The sequence below is a fragment of the Passer domesticus genome, chromosome 8 (genome assembly GCF_036417665.1).
Source record: "Passer domesticus isolate bPasDom1 chromosome 8, bPasDom1.hap1, whole genome shotgun sequence".
Classification (NCBI taxonomy): Eukaryota; Metazoa; Chordata; class Aves; order Passeriformes; family Passeridae; genus Passer; species Passer domesticus.
Window position 1 is genome coordinate 2,509,523 of NC_087481.1, and position 14,189 is coordinate 2,523,711.

General features: G+C 56.1%; 1 protein-coding gene, 1 long non-coding RNA gene and 1 pseudogene across 2 annotated transcripts; all 3 read left to right on the forward strand.

Moving 5' to 3' along the window:
* LOC135306051 (zinc finger protein 271-like) overlaps positions 1 to 14,189 on the forward strand; it is a 366,476-nt pseudogene that overhangs the window by 144,245 nt on the left and 208,042 nt on the right.
* LOC135305629 (olfactory receptor 14C36-like) lies at positions 1,204 to 2,190 on the forward strand. Its single transcript, XM_064429366.1, has one exon. It carries the CDS (start codon positions 1,204 to 1,206, stop codon positions 2,134 to 2,136), a length of 933 nt encoding a protein of 310 aa, XP_064285436.1. The 3' UTR covers positions 2,137 to 2,190.
* Positions 4,267 to 6,611, forward strand: LOC135305779 (uncharacterized). Its single transcript, XR_010366764.1, has 3 exons — positions 4,267 to 4,509; positions 4,824 to 4,969; positions 5,164 to 6,611. It is a non-coding gene; the product is annotated as an uncharacterized LOC135305779 (long non-coding RNA).

The following is a 14,189-nucleotide window of genomic DNA, read 5'->3' on the forward strand; positions in this document are numbered from 1 at the left end:
CTCAGGGACTGATGTTCAGGGCCTGAGCACAAAGCCCCAGAGGGTCATTAAAGTCCTTGTGCTGTGTCTGTGCTGCTGAGCTGGGCTGGGCTCCTGGCACAGAGGCAGCTCCTGGTAAGCAAGCAGAGCTTCAAAAGCACATTTCTCTTGATGAGCAGCTCTTCTGCCAGCCCAGCAGGGCTGGGGCACTGCCTGCAGCCAGCCCGGGCACAGCCCAGAGGCACAGAGAGCTTCAATCAGTCAGGGCTGGGAAGGTGCTGAGAAGTGCCTGGGGCAGAATCACTGCCAGCCCTTGGCACAGGAACCTCTGGCTGCAGGACAATGCAGCTGCAGCTCCTGGAGCCATCTCCTAAAGCTGGAACATCCCAATGCCTGCAGACCCTGTGAGTACATTCTGTGATTCTCTCTTGTGCAGAGCAGCCAGGGGTGCCCAGGGCTGTCCTGCAGAACAGGCTGCTGCAGCCCAGGGCGCAGTGCTGGGGCAGGGACTCTGCTGCCTGCCAGGGACAGCTCTCAGCCGGCCCGGGGAGCTGCTCCCAGCACTGGGGGACAAGATCTGGGAGGAAGGAGACAGCTGGTAAGGCTTGGAAGTGTTCTCCTTGTGTGGTGAGGATGCTGCAATGTTTAGAATTGTTCTCAGCATGGCGTTTAACTCCAGAACATTTCAAATGAGGTTACATAGGAAGCAGAACAGGGGATGGGCTGCATAAAACGGAAAATCCTGCTTTTTAAATCTCTTTTTCTGGGTTGCCTAGATGGGAAATTGCACATAGATATTAATCTCTCAGTTCAATTGAGAAAAATAAAAACATTTTTTTCTCAGATGGTAATTAACCAGGCAGAGAAAAAAATCAGCACAGGGCCCCTTCCAGGCAGCATCAGTGTCACTTTTCCAGCCTCCTCAGGGTTGTTCTGATGTTGCCATCAGAGCCTGCAGAGCCAGAGCTGCCCCTGGGCAGTGCCAGAGCTGGGAGGGGTCTGCAGGGCAGAGCTGAGCCTCCAGGCAGCTCTGGCAGCAGTGGCAGGGCTCAGCCCTGGGCACAGGGAAGCAGCTGCTGGCAGGGACAGCTCCAGGCAGCAGAGCCCTGGGCAGGCAGAGGGGGGAAAGTGCCCCCAGGCTGTACTGGGATATTTAAAGTCCTCCCCTAATTCAACTATTCCATTATTACTTTTCTTACAGATCCCCTTGCCAAGGAACAACAAATGTCCAACAGCAGCCCCATCAGGCACTTCCTCCTGCTGGCATTGGCAGACACGCGGCAGCTGCAGCTCCTGCACTTCTGCCTCTTGCTGGGCATCTCCCTGGCTGCCCTCCTGGGCAACGGCCTCATCATCAGCGCCGTAGCCTGCGGCCACCACCTGCACACGCCCATGTTCTTCTTCCTGCTCAACCTGGCCCTCAGCCACCTGGGCTCCATCTGCACCACTGTCCCCAAAGCCATGCACAATTCCCTCTGGAACACCACGACCATCTCCTACACAGGATGTGCTGTACAGCTATTTTTCTTTGTCTTTTTCATCTCAGCAGAGTTTTATCTCCTGACCATCATTTGCCACGACCGCTACGTGTCCATCTGCAAACCCCTGCACTACGGGACCCTCCTGGGCAGCAGAGCTTGTGCCCACATGGCAGCAGCTGCCTGGGCCAGTGCCTTTCTCAATGCTCTGCTGCACACGGCCAATACATTTTCCCTGCCCCTGTGCCATGGCAATGTCCTGGGCCAGTTCTTCTGTGAAATCCCACAGATCCTCAAGCTCTCCTGCTCCAATTCTTACCTCAGGGAACTTGGACTTCTTGTGTTTTCCATATGTTTAGCACTTGGTTGTTTTGTGTTCATTGTTTTCTCCTATGTGCAGATCTTCAGAGCCGTGCTGAGGATCCCCTCTGAGCAGGGACGGCACAAAGCCTTTTCCACCTGCCTCCCTCACCTGGCCGTGGTCTCTCTGTTTATCAGCACTGCTCTATTTTCTGACCTGAAGCCCCCCTCCATCTCCTCCCCATCCCTGGATCTGTCCCTGTCAGTTCTATACTCGGTGGTGCCTCCAGCTCTGAATCCCCTCATCTACAGCCTGAGGAACCAGGAGCTCAAGGCTGCAGTGTGGAGACTGACGACTGGATGCTTTCAGGGACATTAAACTGCTGGCCAATTTCATCAAATCAATTGTAATAAAAGTAATTTTTAATACTTCTTTTTGGTTTTATTTTAGACGTTATTTTACTTTGTTTTACTTTTTTAATATTGCCCACAAAGTAATGTCATTATTTGTGCCATCTCTCATTTTATTTTTCTCCACCTTCCCTGTGGCCACACACTGTATCAATGAGGGGCTGCAGTCTCAGTGGCTTTAACGGAACTAAAGGATCTCCTGGCAGAGTTTTCTGCAGAGATGCCATTGTGTTGCTTCCTCTGGAGCTGCAGCAACAATGTCTGTGTGCAGAACTGGGGCAGACCAGTGCTGGCACAGCAGCTGTGCCCAGCAGCAGCAGCAGCACTTGGTGTTGGCAGTGCTGCTGCCGTGGCCCTGCCCCGCTGCCCTGGTGGCCCTGGTGTTGCTGCAGGGCCTGAGTGCTCTCGGGGCCGGGCACAGTCCTGGGGGTGGCAGTGCTGGGGCTGCAGCAGAGACGAGCTGTATAATATAAATAATTTGTAATATAAATAATCTTTGATAATTCTTTTGGGTTTGGTCATGCATTTGTTCTTTTTTGCCCTGCATTTTAGCTTTTTAATATTGTCCACAATGTAAACCTATTGTTTGTGCCATTTTCCATTTTGTTTCTCTCCACCTTCCCTGTGGCCACACACTGTGTCAATGAGGGTCAGTGCTCTTAGTGGCTGTTATGGTTTGACTCTGGCACAGGGCCAGGGCCTCTATGAAAGGTGTATTTCTAAAATGGTTACTGGGAGATGTGACCCGGAAACAGGACAGAGCAGGCTCTTACTTGGGGATGGAGGGAAAAACACAACACTTTATTAATTACAATATCTAAAAAAGAGCACACACACAAAGCTAAGAATGAAAACCCTCCAAATACATTCCTCCTCCTCCCCTCCATTTTCTCCACAGAATGAAATAACATCATAGATTTTCACCCTGTCACCAATCTCTCACATAATCAACTTTCAGTCCATCATCAACCCTCAAATAATCAACCCTCAAATCCATCAGGAAGAGAGGAGTCCCCCCCTTGCACCACAGCCTTCCTCCAGAAACACAATTGAAACCTCCTGTGTTTCCGTGTCACTTGTGGCACCACCCAGAGAACATCGGCCCTCGCGATTTCTCCCCTCATGTCCAGTGCTCTCACCACTGGACACGGGCCAGGACTGCTTTTAGGGTTCCATGTTCAAGGATGCTCCACCCAGTTCCAAAAGCAGCAGTCTCTCAACTTTGGGACATCAGTCCCCCCCAGATTTCACCCCCTGGGGCTGAGGGGGCTCGTGAACAGAGATCTCAAACCCTCTCTGAGGACAGAGGGAATCTCACACCCTCCTCATCCATCTCTGTTCTCACCACTGCTTCACTCTTGACGCCAAGGTGCTGCCTCTCCCTAAATACAGTCTCCGGGTCACAGGAAAAACATGGGTCCATCCATGGCCATACAAGAAAGAGTCCAGCTCAAGGCCACTCCATCATCTCTTCCCACCCAGGACTCTTCTCACCTCTTCCAACTTTCCTCGCACTTGCCCATTTCATCATGCTTCATCTCTCTCTCTCTCTCCTCATTCTGATTCAGGACGATCAGTATTTGTAAGGTTTCCATTATTCTTCCAAGGGGTTTAAATCTTCGCCTCTGTCCGCCCAGGACTCCTATAGCTGCTGGCCATGATGCCAGTCCATGATACCAAATTTCAAGGCAGCACAGGCACTGGCTCTCTCTCTCTATCTCTATCTCTCTCCAGCGGGGTAGGAGGGGGGCCCGATGCTTCTCAGGCTCCTCCACCCTTCCATCTTGCAAGGCCTTCGCCCCCCTCCTCTGCCCAAGGCTCCAGCCTACCTCACCCGGCCGCATGGCTTCCCTCCCCCAGCCAGCCCCAGCTGGGCAGGGGAGCTCTGAGCTCCTCCACTGACCGGGACCAAGAGAGAGCTCTCCTGGGAGTTCTTGCTTTTAACTCCCTGTATTCTCAGAGGCGGTCCACACCTTCAGTGGCCAAACCAGGTGCCAATATTCCAATCCAAGCACTGATTGGTTTGACCACAACCTCCCAAAAAACTCACTTCCTTCTTAACCTGTGACAGGTTGGGAGAAAATTTGCCCTGGTATCATTTTGTCACAGTACGTATAATTTTTAAAGTAACCCCAAAACCACATAGTTAGCATGTGATAGCTCTGAATCCATGTGTCTGCCTTGCAGTGGAAGTTAAAGATGCATTAAATCCTCACCTTATTAACCATAAAGCAAACTGGATAACAGCCACAGCAGCCTTAGCTATGGTTAGCCTGTGTTCCCAGGGATGTCGGGGTGTTCCTGATGGGGCAGAAGGAAGAGCTCCAGTCCCTCTGTGAGGGTGAGTGAGGGCAGCGGGCTGTCAGTGGGGGCTGGCCGGGTGAGCTGCAATGCCTGGGCAGGGAGCTGCAATCCCTGCCCCGGCTGCGGTGGGCTTTGCTCCTTTTGTGGACAAGGGGTGGTGTGGGCAGAGCACACAGAGATTTTAGGGACATGGGTGAGGGGATTCATGGCCAGCACCTTGCAGCTGATCCCCTTGGCTGCTCTTGTCTTGTGGGCATGGCAAGAGCTGGGTGGGATGGCCCTGGCAGGAAGGTCTCCTTGGATTCCTGAAGATCCAGGTTCTGACAGTGGCTCTGTTCCTCTCTCTTCCAGCCCCTCAAGCTCTGAGTGAAAACAACAGCCCCTCCCACATAAGCATATTTGTTCAGGTGATGTTCCAGGGAAGAGCTGCAGAACTACTTTCATTTGCTGGCTCAGAAGAGCCTGTGTCTCTTTAAGACCTCCAGATCCCTTGGAAGGTGAGACCACCTGGAGACCAGCTGGAGCTCCAGGCACAGCTGATGACTGGCACAGCTGAGCCTGTGGGAAGCTCCCATAGCTCCTGCCTTCTCCCTCCCTGCTGACAGCTGCCTCCCTCCAGCCCTCAGACCCTGCCCATCCCCTTTCTTCCCTCTCAGCTCACTCCTTTGCTTCACCTTCCATTAATAAACAGTTTGCCTTCCTTGCTTTGCCTGCATCTCTGTGGAACTGATGCAATACAAATCCAGAGCCCTGGGACACACAGGCCCCTCCTGCCGTTCTCTTCCACGCCGTGTTTTGTGCACAGACACAGAGGAATGAGGGCAGATCAGGCTGGAAAGGTCCCTGTGCTGAAGGTCCAGTTCCACAACACTGTGCAGTTACAGATCTTGCTGAGCACCCTGGACCCCCTGGACTTTGGAAGAGCCAGCCTGAGGACGCTCTGAACCCAGCTGTGAGGGATTCCATGGCAAGCATCCACAGAGGGCAAAGGAGCTTGGAAATGCTGGATGGTTTCAAGAACAGCTTCCTGAAAGCACAGCAGTGCTCCATCCCTTCACAGGATCAGGAAGAGGGCAGAACCAGAGACCATCTGGGCTTAACAGAGAGCTTTGGGTGTGCCTAAGAGCAAATGAAGCAGCAGCACGGTGCCCAAGATTCAGAAGTGCAACCGTGCCAGTGCCCGGAGCCCTGTCAGACAGTGCTGGGATCTTGGGTGTGGTTCTGGTCCCCACAGCTGAGGAATGGCAGCCCCAGCCTCAGACCCAGTCAGAAATCTAAGCAAGTGAGACCAGAGGGAGGGCACCCTTCCAGTTTCTCTGGGGCATGGCCGCCAAATAACCCCTGCTGCTTCTTCCTCCGCCTGTGTTTGGGGTGTGATGCTGGCAGAGCCAGCTAGGTTGTGCTCTGTGTTCCAAAGCCTGTTGGGTGCAGGCATGAAAAGCACTGTGTGCACAGTGGAGAGTCCTGGAAGGTGCTGGCAAGAGCATCCTGCAGGGACAGGGCTCTGGTGTCTGGCTGGAAAAGCCTGGTTTTGCTGCTGTGACCACAGGCAGGAGTTGAGGCAGCTGAAGAGGCAGTGAGCAGCCTGTGTTTGTAGAGGGCCTGGGGCTGCACGCCTGAACCTCCACCTGGAAACTCACTTGGGGAATACGAGCTAGAGCTGGAGTGCCTGTCCTGAAAGATCCTGAAGTCATTCAGCCTTGCCAGCTTTTCTAAAGGTGTTCCCCAGGAAAGCTACACATTTGGGGAAATGCCTTTGGAGGAAAGGGGCTTGCTTCTCAAGGAAAGTGCTTCCCAGGGAGCTCCCAGTGAGGTAGGTAAAAGTGTCCCTTTTGGCTCTCTGTGCTCCTTTCAGTCCTTGAGGCCTGTTGCACTTGGCAGAGGGGCAGGGCAGTGAATAGCGGGTTTGGCATCTGCCTGGACCTGTGGAGACCAAGCCAAGCACCTGCAGCAGGGTGTCTTCCCCCACTTTGGACAGAGGTGTGAGCAGGAGAATCTCTGTCCAGCCACAAGCTCCAAAACTCTCTGAGATCTGTGAATTAAAAGTCTTTATGCACACACTTTTCACATCTTCCCTGTCTGCTGTGTTTCAACTCTTGGCAAGATGCAGTTGCCTCTTGCTTGGTGGAAGCTGCTGTGGCCCAGGGCCAGCACAGAGCTGGGCTGGGTGGGTCAGGCAGCATGGCAAGTCTTGGTGTGTCCCTGGCCTCAGAAAAGGCTTGGAAGGTTTGCCTCCCCAGGTGTCCTGCTCATTGGCTCTCTCTGTGCATCTTGGAGAGAACAAGGTAGGCATTTCTGGCAGCTGGGCATCAGCAGGCTTTAAACTGGGGCCGTGTTGTGGAGCAAGCCCAGCTGAGATACCCTGAGAGGAGCCCAGTGCTCCTTGCTCCCCTCTGCTGACTCATGAGCGTTTGTCTGGTTTTGGGATGACCCTGGCTGTGTCAGAGGGTGCTATGTGGACACGAGACAGCCGGTCCTGTCCCGCTGGGTCCCAGCAGTGCCTCGCAGCAGTCCTGCATCCACATCAGGATGCTGGCCAAGAGAGGTCTTGGAAGCTGAGGCAGCTGATTTTAAGCTTGTGCAGGTGCCTACATGTCAAGGCCAACGGTGTTCCCTCAGGAAACAGCAGTCCTGAGGGGTCTCCCTCATTCAAAGAAATTGGCCCTTTTACTGGCAGGGGTCTCCCTCATTCAAAGAAATTGGCCCTGGCAGGAGGGCAGGAGTCTGCCCCCCACTAAAATATTTCTCTGCCACGTATAAATTTCAGTGGGTTGATGTAGGAATTGCATCAAACACACCATCCATCTTTATGCTGCTGAGATGATTTGATTGGCAGGGGGTTCAAAATACACTGTGTCAGATTCCTATACTTGAAGCTGATGTCCAGATACTGGCCAGAAGCAGTCTCGATGCCCTAAAAAGCACAAAGTCTTCCTCATGCCTTCTCTGCACTGGGCTGATTCTGTATTTCCCCTTTGTTCTTCTGGTAGACTATGTCTAAAGCTTTTTCCCAAGTCACTTTCATGTCAAGTTAGGCCAGCCAGGTTTTTCTTATGCTAATTGGTGCTAAGTACTTATGTCTGTCTGTGCTAATTACTTGTTTACTAATGTGAATGCCTTGTGCTTACTTATGTCAAACAAAGGCCTTGTTTCATTACCAAAGGTGCCTGAGGCAGCCTGCTCCTTGTGGCACCTGTAGCTTTCCTGTGGAATGTTCTACCTGCCCTGAGAGTAAAGAGGGAGCTGGAGAAAGAGCTTGCCAGGCTGCTCTGGATCCTTGACCAGCAGTCCTGGTTAAGTGGAGAAGTCCGAGCTGAGCAAAGGTGCCAATGGAACAGCCGTGCACAGGAAGGCTCGGTGGGAAGGGTGATCCAGGAACCACAGGCCTGGCAGCTGAGCTGCCACCGGGGAAGGCCTTGGAGCAGATCCTCCTGAGGGCCATCCCACAGCACGTGCAGGGAACCAGGGCGTCTGCTGGAGGGTGGGAAAGCTCTGCGGAGGGACGGGGACAGCTGGGGGTCCTGGCGGGGTGTTAACAGCTTCTGTGGGGGAGTTTGGGGAGTTGGTGTTGGGGGGGTGTTGGAGAAGGCGTCATCTGGAAGGTGAGAGGTCTTGGCTGGAATTTGAGTCAGTTTGAAGGCAGCATCTGTGGCTTGGCACAGCTTTGGTTACGGAGGGCAGAAAGACTATCTGTGACTTTTCCTGTTCATGGTCCTGATTCTCCTGCAGGGAACAAGAGGGGAGAGCTGTACTTTACTGGCCACTGAGATAACTGTACCAGGGGGAGGATTAGCCCTTTTGCCATCTACTCATTTGTTTGGGCTACTTTTGTAACACTGGGTGGACTTTCATTTCTTGAGAGCTTTTATTCCTTAAGAGAATTTGGATAATATCATCCTTTCACAGAAAAGGATGTTTGCAAACCAAAGAATGGCCCCTTTTTTTGCCTCTGTGCAGTGTTATCTTCTGTAAAGTGACTCTCAGTGGACGAGGTTAATGCAAATGACTTGCTGCTTTGAGATGGGAAGCAAAATTCCAATTCTTCACCTTCTCAGGTCATCCCAATCAATTTGGGAAGTTTGCAACTTTTTGGAACTACTTGAGTTGAGCAACGGGAAGTAAAGCTTTCCTGAAGTGAGGCTTGTTAAATGCCACATTCTTCTGTGCCTACCCCACTAAGGTGTTTTTGTGCTGAAGGAAATTACTTCAATGAGAAAATAATTTCAGAATGTAGGGCTTCTGATTGAGACCAAGTGTTGCCAGCAGTTGCTCCAGGTGCTCCTGCCAACAGCCCCTGCAGGAAGGAGCACAGCCCCCAGTGCACATGGGCTTTGGCTGCCCCAGGCACAGAAGCCCCCCGGGGGCACAGGTCTCTGGGGCAGGAGAGGGACAGCAGCACTGCCAGGGCTCAGGGGGTAGCAGGTATGCTTGGGCAGGGACTCTGCCACACCTGCTGATGTCAGTGCTCCCCTGGCTCCAGGGGTCAGAGCAGCATTTGTGCCCTGGCCCACATGTTCCTTGTCTGGGTCACACCTGCGGGTTTAGGATGGCCAGCAGCCAGGACGTGTCCCAGGGAGGCCGTGCCAGCTTCTGTGGAAGGCCCCGTGCCCTTCCCAGAACGGCTGTGTCGGCAGCCCTGGGGGCTCCTTCTGCTGCCCTGAGCCCGCAGAGCAGGGCAGTGTTTGCTGATGGTTTGAGCCATTCCTAAAGACTCTGTCGGGCTGTCTCAGACACTTGGGACCAGGGATTCCTTCCAACCTGGACCACTTTGGGTGGGCTGGGGGTGGCCCCAGGGCAGGGGGCGGTGTGCGCAGGGGCCCTTTGTGACACAGTGCAGCATGGTCACCGTGGCATGGAACGGGTGTCCAAGAGCTCTTTGTGACACGTGGTGACATAGGAGCTGGAGGTGGCAAGACCACGCCACAGTGCTCGGAGCACACAACGGGACAGGACGGGACAGAGCGGTGCTGTGAGGAGCCCCTGCACAGCACACTCGTTCGTGTCTGACCTGGAGGCTTTCCGAGACGTTATTTCTGCAGCTGACCTCGAGGCCAAACCACAGGACTTGCTGAGCCCTGGCCTTCCCGAGGCTTCTCTTCTGCAGGTGCCCTCGAGGGCAGACCGTGGGACTTGGTGTCCTGGAGGCATCTCCCATCCCTGCTGCCGGTGCCCTCGAGGCCAGACCACAATCCTTGACAGGAGTCTCCTGTCCTTGTGGCAGGAGCCCTAGAGACCAGAGTGCAGGACTTGCTGTCCTGCAGCCTTCCTGAGGCTTCTCTCTTGAAGGTGCCTTCCAGGCACGACTGCAGGACTTGCTGACTCTGAGGTTTTCCGAGGCATCTCTCCTGCAAGCAGCCACAAATCCAGTCACTGACATGGAGCAGAGACCCCCAAAAGTGCCCAAGCTGGCCTGGGTGGAGGAGGAGGAAGAAGGCCCTGGAGCTGCCCCAGCACAGGAGACTGAAGAGGTGGTGCCACTCGAGCTGCCACAGGATGGTGAGTGGCAGAGCTGGGCCAGAGGACTGGTGCCTGCAGCCAGCTTGGCATCTCATCCCATCCCATCCCATCCCATCCCATCCCATCCCATCCCATCCCATCCCATCCCATCCCATCCCATCCCATCCCATCCCATCCCATCCCATCCCATCCCCTGGGGACATGCCCATGGACAGGACGGAAGAGGGGCCGGGCAGACACCCCACAGCAGCCATGCTCCATCCCCTGGGGCATCCTGGGGCTGTCCCTGCCTGGGGAGCGCAGGGCTGGGCTGTGTTCTCTGGCCTCTCCCGCAGCCCCTCAGCTCTGGCTGCGCTCGCTCTTTGCCAGATGCAGCTGTGGAGCGCACACAAGAGCAGGACCCTGCCCGTGGCCGCTTCCGCAGAACAGCGCAGGTACCTGCAGCCATCCCTGCCTGGGCTGGGCCTGCTGTCACCACGCTTGGAGCATTCTGTGGAACATCCCTGGCTTCTTGCCCTTCTCCTACAGCTGGTTTGCAAATTCATCAAGCGAATTCGACAGGAAGAGACCAGCACCATGTGCGCTGGGCTCCGAGCATATTCGCACATCTTCAAAACCAAGACCAGTGCTGCCCTGCTGAGCATGCTCGTACAGGAGGGGTTTTGCAATCCAAAGCAAGTAAGCAGCCTGTGGCCAGGTTTTGATCCTCCCAGGAATTGCTTGGCCTCCCAAGCCACACCCGCTGGGCGCTGGACACCTTTGAGGCCATGGCAGTGTGGTGGGAAGGGAAGCACTTCCCTGGGGAAGCTGGCAACATTCCTCCCTCTGGCAGCTTTCCAAGTCTCCCTGTGCCTTCTCCAGGTGCCCGCCATGGTGAGGTACATCCACCAGTGGCTCATGGCCAATCAGTTTGTAGAGCACAGGCTGAACAGGACCCTGCTGTATCTCACCAAAGCACAGCCAGCTGATGTAGTCATGACACTCCTGCGTGTGGCCCCATCCTGTGACAGGTATGGGCCCACCTGCCCAGAGGGCTCAGGGCTCCCCAGCCCATCAGCCTGTACAGCCTCTCCCAGGTGTCTGACCAACAGAGACTTCCAGGGCCCTCTGGCTGCTCCCTTTGCCAGCCCTGGCATGTCAGTCCCCAAGCCTGCTGCCATGCCCCCTCGCTGCCCCTCAGGGGCCTGTCCCCACAGGGCTGGGCTGCCTGGCTGCTGCTGGCGAGGGACAGTGGGCAGAGGCAGAGCTGGCAGCCAGTTCAGGTCCCCACTGCTGTCCAAGCCATGGTGCTGTGTCTGAGACCACCCTGAGACAGAGCTCTAACCCCACAGAGCTGCTTTGACCATGTGGAACAGCATCATGTGCTCGTCCAGGACTGCGGAGCCTGCGCTGCTGATACTCCTGGATGTGCTGAGGAGATGGCCCGAGCACAGCACGTGCACCTCGGATGGGGACAAAACGGGTGTCTTTGTCCTGGCTGTGAGTTTCTGCAACTGGCCTTTGCTGGCCCCAAAGCCGCCTCTCCAGCAGCTCTCCATCCTCCTTCCCCCACTGCATCTCCCTGCCTCAGGCGCTGGGCTGAAACCTGGCCTCGGGGCAGCTTCAGGGGCGCCAGGCCCGGTGCTCCCCCTGCCTCTCTCAGGGCCTCTCCCTCCCCTGCTCAGGCCCTGCCACATGGACACCTCAGCACTGAGCGCTGTCTCGGGGGGCTTTGCAGGCAACTGTGGTGATGTGGAAGATCCTCCAGGTGCCCTGTATCCCACGTATTGTGATGGTGTATTTCCCCCGCCTCTTTGTGCATCTGCTCTTCCAAGTGCTCTTCAGCACTCTGGATATGCCAGAGGAGGTCGATACCTTCTGGAAGGGATGCCAGCAGCAATACGGCCTTGCCATCAGGCCCAACAGGTGCTCCATCCCACTCCTCCTGTCCCTGCCACATCCCTGGGCAGGAGCCAGTGCTCCAGCGTGACCTGGGCTTTGCTCTGCACGCAGGTTTGCAGTGCGGACCCTGATGTCCCTGCTCTGCCGAATGCAGCACGAGGATGTGGTGGTGGCAATGGAACGCAAGTGTGGCTGGGACACGCTGCTGTGTGCTGACACCCACCACTATGCCGTGGGTCTGCTGGCCAGGTGAGACCCCCTTCTCCCCGCTGCCTCTGACATTCGTGCTCTGTGCCCAGGGAGCCCCACACACTCCCTGTGGTCATGAACCACAGGGTCTTGTCACTGAGGGACAGCCAAGCAGAGTGGAAAAGGCTGGGAGAGGAGGGTGCCCATAAGGAGCCACCTCCCAAATAGCCCAGGGCTCCGTGCAGGATGCTGGGGAAAGACCAGACCTCTGTGAGTCAGTCCTGGCAGAGTTCTATCCCCCAGCCCACAGTCTTGGTTACTTTTTCTCCTGCCAGGGAGATGTCCTGTGTCTCCATCCCCTTGCGTTCCCAGATCATTCGCTACCTGCTCCGGCTGCTCAGCACCCAGGAGCCACGCTGGGAGCTGCCTGCCCTGGCGTTCCTTGCGGAGGTGAGCCTGATGGCCAGCGCTGCCTCGCTGAGCTGCCTCCCAGCTCTCTGCCCTCTCGTAGCCACAGCTGCCCACGCCCTGTGCTGCTGCCTGGACCCAGCCCTGTGCGGTTCTGGGCTCCTGCCGGCCGGGTCCCCTGACACTACCCTGTGCCTTTCAGGTCCTCGAGTTGCTGGACTTGAGTGAACATGGTGCTAACAGACTCCAGCAAATCTTGTCAAGGCAGCTGCGGAGCAAGTGCAGGGAGAGGCGTCGCCTGGCACTCAGGGTCCTTTTTGAGATCATTGACGATCCCTCAATGGTGAGAAAGGGGGAGCGCCTGAGGCTGAGCTAGAAAATACATCTCTTGGGCTTGGCTGGGCTCTGGGAACTGGGGCAGATGCTCCCAGCTCTCTTGCCTCCCGGTTCAGCTGCCCGAGTGCTTCGGGACAGACCTTTAGCCTCTGAGCCCTGTGGCAGCAGGATGGATGGTGATTCACAAACTTGTGTTCCGCATAGAGCAAAAAAATGTGGAGCCTGACTGAAAGTCTTGTGGAGCTCCTGTGGGACGCAGATGGAGAGATAGTCAGCATGACAGTCATGCTACTCAGCTTTATCATCTTGGACAATGACATACTGATACCCAGCCTCATGGCACTGCAGCTGGTTGAGGCGCTCCTGCCACTCTTTGACCATGTAAGGCTTGCTGCCCCCAGCCACAGCCACTGGGTGCTGCCCGGACACTTTGTGCCTTGTGGATTTGCAGGCTGCGCCAAGCTGAGCCCTGTGCAGCTGATGCCGAGGTCTTTTTTTCTTCCTTTCATACAGGAGAATAGCCAGGTGCAGCTGCTCTCCATACTGCTCTTCCGAACATTGGTGACTCTTCCACAGGAAAAGGAAAAAAAGGCCCTGAAGACACACCTGCGCCAGAGCCTGCTGCCACTCTTCTTCCACTGCCACAATGAGAATCAGCGTGTGGCAGAGGTGAGGACTCGTGGGCTGCTGCTGTCCCCCTGGCAGGGGGCTCGGCTGCCTCCTCCCCTGGCGCCTGCCAGGCTGCAGCCTCCTCCAGGCCTTGGCACAGGGACGCGGGTCCTGCGCCCTGGGCTGTGGGGTCATCTCCGCGTCTCTGCTGCTCTCCAGGCCTCTCTGGAAACGCTGCTTTGTGTGGTGGAGTTCCTGAAGAGAAGCGATCTTGAAAAACTGGTGAAGGACAAGAAGCTGTGGAAGTTCACTGAGTGCCTGGTAAGGACGGGCTGGAAGCCCCAGCCTCAGCCTGGAGAAGGTCCCTGAGTGCGGTGCTCAGTGTGCGGCGCTGGCAGCTGTGCCCCTGCCCGCTGCTGCACCCCGAGGCCGCGCGGGCTCTTCTCCAGGCTCCTGTGGGCCCAAGCCGGGGGCCGATGGAGCCTTGGCCTGGCGGGGCTGCGGGATGGGATGGCAGTGCAGCTCCCCGGGCAGCAGCCAGCCCTCTGCCCCCTCCAGAGCCTGGCACCAGCGGCTGCTGGCCGCGCCTCAGGGCTGTGCGGGCAGGGGAGGCCGGGACTGGGTGCAGGGAGCGCCTGGCTGAGGGGCTGAGCCCGCGCCAAGCCTTCCCTGCTGCCGATCTCTGCAGCTGGCAGAGGACACGAGCCAAGCGGCCGAGCACCTGCGCCGGGCCCTGCCGTACCTGCGGAACCCACAGGAGTCCCTGCGAGAGGCAGCCATCAGGTTCATGGGTGAGCCACGAGCCCATGGCCATTTTATCTGCTCCCTCCCCGCCCC